General features: G+C 50.4%; 1 protein-coding gene across 1 annotated transcript; it reads left to right on the top strand.

Annotated features, from left to right (window-relative positions):
• Positions 1-172: 172 nt before the first annotated feature.
• On the top strand, positions 173-2830 carry LOC133907615 (probable metal-nicotianamine transporter YSL18). The gene is made up of 6 exons (XM_062349690.1): positions 173-506; positions 615-781; positions 872-969; positions 1060-1194; positions 1404-1593; positions 1715-2830. The coding sequence occupies exons 1-6, from the start codon at positions 173-175 to the stop codon at positions 2828-2830; spliced, it is 2040 nt and encodes a 679-aa protein (XP_062205674.1).
• The last annotated feature ends 7060 nt before the right edge of the window (positions 2831-9890 follow it).

The raw sequence follows: 9890 nt of genomic DNA, 5'->3' as shown, positions 1-9890 counted from the left end.
TGCAAACGATCTTCCTCTCATTCTTTCGTTCCCCTCTCCTCCCTCCCCTTCCCTTCCCTCGGTCAACCAATCGACCGCGCGAGCTGCACGGCCATCGAACGTACATGCATTGGCGGTCACAGGCTCGAACCGACGATCCGGAAGCGAGGCAGGTCGGCGCGGGAGGACGAGGATGGAGTCGGTCGGCGACCCGCGGGAGGGACCGTCGACGGAGCGCGCGTTCGAGGCGAAGCCCGTCCCGCCGTGGACGGAGCAGGTGACGGGGCGCGCCTTGGCGGCGAGCCTGGCCCTGGGCGCGGCGCTCAGCGGCGTGATGATGAACCTGGTGTTCACGTCCGGGATCATCCCGTCGCTCAACATCTCGGCGGGCCTGCTGGGGTTCTTCCTCCTCAGGGCGTGGACGCGCCTGCTCGACCAGCTCGGCGTGCCGCGCCGGCCCTTCACCCGCCAGGAGAACGCCGTTGTCCAGACCTGCGTCGTCGCCTGCGCCAGCATGACATATAGCGGTACGCGATCCGGCGTCCCTTCCTGTGTTCTGTCTGTTCGCATTGCCGTTGCACGGCCGCCGCGGTCGTTGTACTGCGTACTATCGTTGGTGCGTTACGTGTGATCAGGAGGGTTCGGGTCGTACCTGCTCGCGATGGACCGGAGGACGGCGGAGAAGACCAGCACCGCGGACGCCACCGGCGCCAACGTTAGCGAGCCGACGCTCGGCCGCACGATGGCATTCTTCTTCCTCGTCAGTTTCGTCGGCCTCCTCGCCATTGTCCCCATGAGGAAGGTACGCACGCGCTGATCAACCATCGACCGCGACGAGATAACGTCGCCTAATTGTAGCTCCCTGACGTCTCGCCGTTCCACCGGTGAACAGACGATGATCATCCGCCACCGGCTGACATTCCCGAGCGGCACGGCCACGGCTCACCTCATCAACAGCTTCCACACCCCTCATGGCGCCAGGCAAGCAAAGTGAGTAGTGCATGAATTGGTAGATAGCTAGCTGATAACGGTCAGCATTGCGAATGCGAATTGATGGATGTGTCTCTGTTTCTGATCCAGGAGGCAGGTGTCGCTCGTCATCCGGTCATGCCTAGGGAGCCTGTTCTGGTCTGTCTTCCAATGGTTCTACAGCGGAGGACCCAACTGCGGCTTCACTTCCTTCCCGACATTCGGACTCAACGCGTTTCAGCGCGGGTAAGGGTCAGAGAATTGATGACAACAATTCAAACATTGCATCGATGCAAGTTTCATTCCTACTGAAGAACTGAATTCAAATCAGTGCACGGCAATGTAACAGTAACAAGAACACTGGGCTTTCAGTGGACATGAACACTGATCCACTTTCCGAGTTTGGTCAGAAACAAACTCGCCATCTTCAGTGACATTGTTTCCTACGCTTGCAGTTTCTACATCAATTTGAATGGAACTTACATCGGTGTTGGGATGATCAGCCCTTACCTGATAAACATCTCGATGCTCGTCAGCTCCATCATTTCCTGGGGGATCGTGTGGCCGTACATCCAAAGCAAGAGAGGAAGCTGGTACGACGCCGATCTCCAGGAGAGCAGTCTAAAGGGCCTCAACGGGTACAAGGTAACAATAGTGAATGTTACTAGGACCATGCATCAACTCTGTGATTGATTGCCAAAGAAATGGCACCGGATGATGATGATGCACATCAGCAACCTACCCGATAGACCATGTGATCTTACAGGTGTTTGGTGCCATAGCCATGATTCTTGGCGACGGAATCTTCCAGCTTGTCGTGATCTCGATGAGGACCATACACACCATGCGCCACCACCAGGTAGCGGCGGAGACGATGAGGTCCTTCTCCGACGTCGACGCCATGCCTCGGCAGGTCCTCAGCTTCGACGACCGCCGCAGGACGCAGGTGTTCCTGAGGGAGCACATCCCCAACACCTTCGCCATCGGCGGCTACGTCGTCCTGGCGGCCCTCTCGGCCATCGCCATCCCGCATATCTTCGGTCAGGTGCGGTTCTACCACGTCGCCGTGGCGTACGTGTTCGCGCCCCTCCTGGCCTTCTGCAACGCCTACGGCACGGGCGTCGCCGAGACCAACTTCTCGGCGCAGTACAACAAGCTGGTGATCCTGCTGTTCGCGTCGTGGATCGGCGTCCAGAACGGCGGGGTCGTGGGGAGCCTCGTCATCTGCGGCGTCGTGGCGTCCGTCGTCTCCACGGCCTCCGACTTCATGTCGGACTTCAAGACGGGGTACCTCACGCTCACCTCGCCGCGGGCCACGTTGGTGAGCCAGGTGATCGGCACGGCGCTCGGCTGCATCGTCAACCCGGTCGTCTTCAACGTGCTCCACTACTTCTACGAGTCGAACCCCAAGAAGATCTACCAGGCGCCGCTGGCCAAGCTGTACCGCGCCATCGCCGTGCTGGGCGCCGGCGACCTCGAGCTGCCCAAGCACTGCCTCGGCATCAGCGTGGCCTTCTTCGTGCTGGCGCTGGCCGTCTGCGCGATCCGGGAGTTGGCCGCGCACAAAAGGTGGCCCGCGCAGCAGTACATCCCGAGCGTCACCGGCATGGCCGTGTCGTTCCTTCTTGTCCCGGCCGTGTCCATCGACATGTGCGTGGGGAGCCTGATCCTGTTCGCGTGGAACAGGACGGACAGGGAGGCCGCGCAGGTGTTCGCTCCGGTGCTCGCGGCCGGGCTCATATGCGGGGACGGGCTCTTCTCCATACCCTACGCGCTGCTCGCCAGGTACAACGTGGCGCCGCCCATCTGCGTCAGGTTCCTGGGACGAAAGCAGAACGAGAGTCTGGACGAGTTCCTGGCGAGTAGAACCGCATCATCCTGATGAGATGTCCTTCTTCCCCCCGTGCTACATGCTTGGCCTGTACATTCTTTCATGCTGTCAGGATTTAGTGACCTGTGTTAAAGTTTTTGCAAGTACTGATCATTTTATGTAGAGTAGCATGAGTTTCTTGTGGTTTCTGAACAGTTTAAAGCTAATTTGGTACACTGCATTGGGAAGAAAGTTTTAGATGAGGCCACCTGTTAAGTTCTGCATATTTTGTTTTCTGTAGCCGTTGTGTGAATGCATGTTTGTGGTGATGCAAGTATGTACTTGTTGTACTGGTGTTTAAAAAAGTTAGTGATCAAATTTAGATGACAGTATGATACTGATCGATTCAAGTGATCAAGGATGGTGTAGGAAACTAGGAATCAAGCCACCAGGAGAGTTCCTCGAACAAATCACGAAGAATTGGAAAAAAAAATGATGAGTCTTGCAGCTCCCTGTCCCATGTAAGATCCTCAGAGTTTTGTTCGCACTCAGCACGTACAGGTTGGGAATGGTTTTTCCTTCTGTTTTTTTCTTTCTTTTTCTTTTTCTTTTTTTGGGGGGTGAGGGGATCACATAGGGTATTCTATCGACCATCACAATTGACAATTCGAGAGCGAGCATGGTCCAAGAAAAAACAAATAATCTGATTATGGACTTGCTGGTAGATCTGGGACTTGGGCCGTGCCGGCCGGCACGGCATAGCCCTCTTCGAGCCGTGCCAGGACTGTACGAGATGCTGTTCGTGTCGTGCCGGGCTAGCACAACGAGCCTCCAACGAGGCCAAGGCACGGCATGAAGGCATGACGGGTTGCGTCGTGTCGGGCTGGCACAGGTTCGGCATTGTTCCTGCCTAAGGCGAGGCGGACGTCGGCGAGGGCGACGTCAGCAAGGAGCAACGCGGCTGACGAGACGAGCACAATAGCACACAACGAACGCTATGCGGACATGACCACGTCTGATGCCGAAGACCTCTGCGGACACATCCTCGCGGTGCTCCAGCACGAGTCGGGGCACCTTGAGCTACGGCGGCTTGGCGCTGAGGTGCTGACACGCCGAGCCATGGAGGTGGATGGGCGTGAGAGGATCGGCAGCACCAACGACATGGTAAGCATCCTCCTCGACATATTCCTCTAGCCCAGGGCCACCGACGAGGTCAACGTTGTGTGCGTCGAGGCAGGCGAGGTGCTCCCCATGCTGGCCCTCGAGAGCCCCCGCAACTGCGACAACATACTCAAGGCCGAAGGCCCTGCCACTACCACCACCACCATCGACCAACTCGTTGACGTGCTCAGCGACGCCATCGTCGGTGTAGGTGCGGCTAGGATCCTCACTAACCTGAGTGCATGAGTAGCAGGACGGCGTGGGCATGGGAGTTTGTGTATAGTACTACTTGCTCCTCCTTGCTGCCATGATGCTGCATGTCAGCATGTGCGGCCGTACGAGTGAGGACTGAGGACTAAGGAACGGATAAGGACGGATGTGTGGTAGCGCGAGTAGTTGGATTCTTTATTGACATAACAGTTTTGATTACAAAGGATTATGGTTGGTACAAACTCACCAGCTGGCCTACACTCTTCGTCTTGGAGCAACCTGCACCTTCCTACTCGGGGGCACTGGTCACCAGCTGGTCTGTACTCTTCGAGCAGCTTGGCAACTTCCTAGCTTCCTGCTCGGAGGCACTGGTCGGGACGGGGACTGCAGCCATGGATGGGATCTCCGACCGATGCCCTCGAGCACGGTGACTATAGCAATGCCTCCGCGTACCACATGTGCAACGGGTAGCATAGAAGCTAACACGTCACTGCATCAGCCATAATAAAAGAGTAAAAAAGAATATGATACATAAAATAGATGCATCAAATATTTTTAGAGGAAAAAAGAGAAATTTTATTATAAAATAATGTGTTACAATATGACTGCCTCGTTAAAAAACTTACTCCCTAGTATGAGGTTCCCTCGGTAAGGAAAAGAGTGCAGTACACCATTACACACATGATTTACTCATTATCATCTAGATCAAGGTTATCGAGGTTCGCTAATGCCCCTGCGATCTCTAGATCCTCAAGCTGATGTGTGCCAAGATTCACCTTCTCCCAATCTTTGAGGCAGGTGATTGTCTCTACCATTTCAGGAGTGAGCGATGATCTACGCTCTTCAATAATTCTCCCCCCCCCCCATGCTAAATGTTGCTTCCGACGAGACGGGCGAAAATGGAACCAGAAGAACGTCCCTGCAAAGTGTGACAACACAGGAAAGAATCGCTCTATATCTTTCCACCATGCAAGAAGGTTGATAGTGTTGTTATCGGAACTAGAGATGAGACAGATAGCACCACGAATATTGTTCAAATATCTACTTACCATTGTCATACCTGCCTGCACCATGATATTGATGATATGACACATACATCTTTGGTAGAGAAGATACCCACCAATGTAGCTATGTATGTGAGGTTTTAGGTCCTCTATTGCTTTTGAGTTGGCTGATGCTTTGTCCAAGGTTATAGAAATAATCCTATTTTATATTTTATATTCCTTAACAGCCTCTAGCACACATGCAGCAATGGCTTCTCCTGTATGTGACTCATCAATGATTCTAAACTCTATTACTCTTTTATTTAGGTTATAGTTATTGTTTACATAATGTGCAACAACGCTAAGATATGATGTTCTTTGGTGTGATGAAGTCCAAATATTATATGTTAAAGCAAATGAGTAGGTCACGTTATGGAAGTTTTGCTTCAAAGCATCTAATTGACCATGAAATAATTTTAAAATATCGTTCTTTATAATTTTTCTAGAGACATGTTGATATTGTGGACAAAAACCACGTTGGTTCATTCTCTTAAAACTAAGGCTTTCCCCATTCTAATTGGTAGATCCTCAGAAACTATATATTTAGCAATTTCTTGACGAGCTACTAAAGGATCAAATATCCATCTGCTTACCGAACTGTCAGGCGCGAAGGTAAGTTGTGTCTGTATAGGTTGCTCGGCTATCCGCTCAACTACAACAACCTTCTCCCGACACCGTTTCCAATGTCGATTCAAATGTCTGGTACCTATGGCTGTAGAGGCAGATAATTCACCATACAATATTGCAAATTGCGAGACATATCTTCTCACCACCCCGTATTTTCTCAACCAACTTCATGTGCTTCCACGCTTCTGACCACCGTCTGGTCGACTTGGACGTGTTACCAATAGAGGCATGATTCACATCCTCAAGCTCCATCAGATTTGTGTCGGTATAGTTGTACTCGTACCCCTCGAGACCGTCCATGTGATGGTTGTCCATGCCGTAATCTCACATGCTCGGGGATAATTGGCGAGGGTCGAGAGCTGGAAGGAGGCTAATGGAGCGTTGGGTGGCTCTGGCGTGCTTGCTCCAAACAGCACATGACTTTAAATGAGGTAGCATGGTTGCATGTTGTGTTTGGTAACTTGGTGTGGTAGAAAAATATAGATTAGATTGAAAGATTAAATGGAAGCAAAAAAGTAGTCGTTTACTCCTGGCCCTTGCCCGTTGCTTTTTTTTCACTTTGTATCACTCGAAGAGTCATATCAATACATAATAAAGCTAAAGTCGATGAGTCACTCAATGAGTCACGAGTGTCAGAGTGTGTGTGCAAATTGTAATACACTATGAGTCAATGCTCACAACATAAAGCTAAAGTTCATAATTTCTTCAACGCGATGGCCACTAGCCCACTGCCCAAGATGAGCACCACGCCGAGCTTGCCCATCCCCATCCCGCACAATGTCACCTCCTCCTATACACTGTCCTTCTCATCCTCATCCATTTGACCATTTGTCAGCAGCCAATCTAAGGCTCCAAGCACAGACACCGGTGCAAGACGATGGTGGCAATTAATTACCCACTCCAGCTACGGCTCGAAATGAAAATGCCACTCCAGCTGTAAGTGTAGTACCAGTGGCAAGCACACCATTGCTCAAGCCTACTACCGCACATAGTGAGCTCCAAGCAAGAATAGAAGTCATGAAGAGCCCTACCATTTCCGCCAAGAAGTGTCATGATGGCGCCAGCGCGGGATTCGCGCTCGGGTGCAGTTGCAAGGACGCATAGAGTGTGTCGGTGTCCACTTTCGTGTCCACTTCACCGACCACGATAGGGACGACAACGATGTGTCATAGGGGCGACAGGTTGAATATGTGGGCATCCACAAGACCACAACGATGGACACCCTGACCCTGATGTCTGTCTCATCGTCCTCCCTTTGGGAGGATGCCGTGGTGGAGCTAGGCTACAAAGGTGGTGACTGTCGGCTACAGGAGAGGTCATCGCCACGTTGAGCTTCTCCGGCCTACTGCGCGAGCTAGAGCAGAGCGTCGAGTCGTGGGGAACACGGAAGCTCCACAGCGAGGAGAAGCTCTCCCTGCCATGACGCCATTCTTCAGGCCTTCATCGAGATCTGGGACGATGTGCTTGTCATCGTCTCGCTCGACGCCAATCCCGGTCAAGCCCCCGTTCCTGTCGCGAACTAGGCAGGCCACCCGTGCCAAGGACACCACCACGCCACCGCCACTCGCCATCGGCATGGCACGCATAAGCTATACGTATCGCTGGGCCGCCGTGCCTCGACCTTTTTCGTGCCGAGCTGGCCCGACTCGACTCGGTCCATGAATCGTGTCGGGCCAGCCTGACCCATCTGTGCTCGTGTCATGTCATGCTTGGGTTGGGCTATGCTGTGTTATGCTTTGGTCAGCCCAAGTCCCAGCTCTACTTGTTGGACACCTAATTGTTAAAAAGATGATTCACCGAGAAAAAATAAATCGTGAAATGAGGCCTCAAGCACACCAACACTAGGGCCTCGAGCCTGCTCGCCTGCACAAGGCTCAGCTGTTGAACGCCTCACTCGACTCCAGACATCATGGTGGCGAGGGAGGCGTCGTCTAGCCACGCGCACGCTGAGAGGTCAAGTGCGAAGGAGGGGCAAGCCGAGCATCGAGACGTGGCCTAGGCACGCGCGAACGTGCGGCTCATGAGGCGGCACGACTTGCGGTCCTGTAGGTCATGCACCCCAGCCAGCGCATGGGCAAGCAGGTCTAGCGAGAGTGCCTTCACACCTCCGCCCCCACCACTAGACACTTGGCTCATCTTATGGAACTAGATCCAATCCTGTTGAGCTAGCTCGAGAGGAGGAGATTAGTGAGGTGTGATTTAGGTGGTTATAAAGAGGAAGGGGAAGACGGGAACATGGGGGCACTGGTCGTTGATGGGGAAGGAGGTGGTTGCGATGGCGACGACGTAGCATCAATGGTGGGTGGCCAAACGTGTGCGAGGCCAAAGAAGAAGAGGGAGGGGGAGGGACACTGATACTCTAATTTACTGCCCAGGTACTGCATACACACTAACATGTGGGGCCTAAGGCTCGTATATCAACAGACGTATAGTAAGTTAGAGGATCTGTATCGGAGAAGAAGAGGGGTGAAACATTTTTGCATGTCCAGCGTCACATCAGACAGAGCCAAAGAAAAAGAAAAATGCCAGGAACCGGGGAAAATAGCTCAGAGTGGCAAACAAGCACATTAGAGTGGGGGCCAGATGTCATTTGGGTAATGCACCTCGGTAGGGTAGTATTTGGGAAGTTATCATCCGGTGGGATAGTAAAAAAATTAATTAACCCCTTTGGCAGCACGCCTCCTTAATCAAGCAACAGGTCAGCAACCGTTCAAACTTGGTGCAGCCGTGGTAAGCGTTTTGAAAAAAATGACACAAATTCTCTACTATATAAAAGACAAGTTAATTCTCATATCATCTATTTCACTACTCTCTTCTCATCTAATAAAAACTCTAAAATTCAAATAATTTAACCATTTTCGCCATTCACATTTGTCCTCCAACCTCTCCGAGATGTTGTCAACTACTAATATAGGATCAAATTTACTAATGAAAATTAATAAAAAAATTGTAAAATAATAGATAATTTCCTTCTTTTTCAGATCATATTTGAAACCAAACTACGACATAACTCTTGGCATATTTATCTGGTGGCACTTCTATGGTGCATCTACACTTTATAACTTGAATTTATATTTTATAGTGTCATGTTTAATATTTATATTTTTATTGCAATGTCCAAGCACTTAGCTAATAGTTAAAAATTGACATAAATGGATGGGCGCTCATGCATTAGCCCTTGCACGTAAAACCTCCCTAGTCAATTTAACACAATTATTTTGTTTCAAATTTCACGCAACTACGAGATCGATATATCTATTAAATCTCAACTAGTACTACTAAATAGTAGCATTTATCAACCTTTTACTCAAAGTAGTACTCCACTCCGTATCAAACACACTCCAGATCCCGACTTTCAAAGATCTGCCCCCAGCATAGCATAGCAAAGAAAAAGGAAGAAGAAAAGGAGTAGCCAATGAAGCCAGGAAACAGATAACTGTTCTAAATCCTACTGCAACAGCCAGCATTTGAGGCGTTGGTTAGCAAACGCTAAAAAAATGCAGATGGCCACATTCACATAGCAACCAATCAACACTAGGCTAACAAGTAAGATTAGCAACTACACACAAGGCTCATTTCTTATTTCAAGTTTGATTTGAAACGTTTTTGCACGTCCAGCGCCACGTCAGATAGAGCCAAAGACGTCCAGCGTCACGTCAGATAGAGCCAAAGAAAAAGAAAAATGCCAGGTGCTGGTGAAAATAGCTCAGAGTGGCAAACAAGCACATTCGAGTGGAGCACAGATGTCATTTGGGCAATGCACCTGGTAGGGTAGAATCTGGGAAGTTGTCATCCGGCAGGATAGAAAAAAAGTTAATTAACCCCTTTGGCAGTACGCCTCCTTAATCAAGTAACAGGTCACCAACCGTTCAAACTTGGTGACAGCTGCGATAAGGTTTTGAAAAAAAATAACATTAATTCTCTATCACCTCTTCCACGGCTTCTCTCGTCTAATAAAAACTCTAAAATTCGAATAATTTACTCATTTTTTCATCCATCCTGGTACTTCAACCTTCCCGTTTTATTACAAATATATGACCGATTTTACTAATAAAATTAATTAATAAATTAAGAAAAAAATTAATGGATAA

The sequence above is a fragment of the Phragmites australis genome, chromosome 2 (genome assembly GCF_958298935.1).
Source record: "Phragmites australis chromosome 2, lpPhrAust1.1, whole genome shotgun sequence".
Classification (NCBI taxonomy): Eukaryota; Viridiplantae; Streptophyta; class Magnoliopsida; order Poales; family Poaceae; genus Phragmites; species Phragmites australis.
This window is presented reverse-complemented; position numbering and strand designations above follow the sequence as displayed.

Coding starts and splice junctions, on each gene's coding strand:
- LOC133907615 (XM_062349690.1), top strand. CDS start 173: ATGGAGTCGGTCGGCGACCCGCGGGAGGGACCGTCGACGGAGCGCGCG. Junction 782..871: donor CCATTGTCCCCATGAGGAAG/GTACGCACGCGC, acceptor ACCGGTGAACAG/ACGATGATCATCCGCCACCG. Junction 1,195..1,403: donor CTCAACGCGTTTCAGCGCGG/GTAAGGGTCAGA, acceptor CTACGCTTGCAG/TTTCTACATCAATTTGAATG.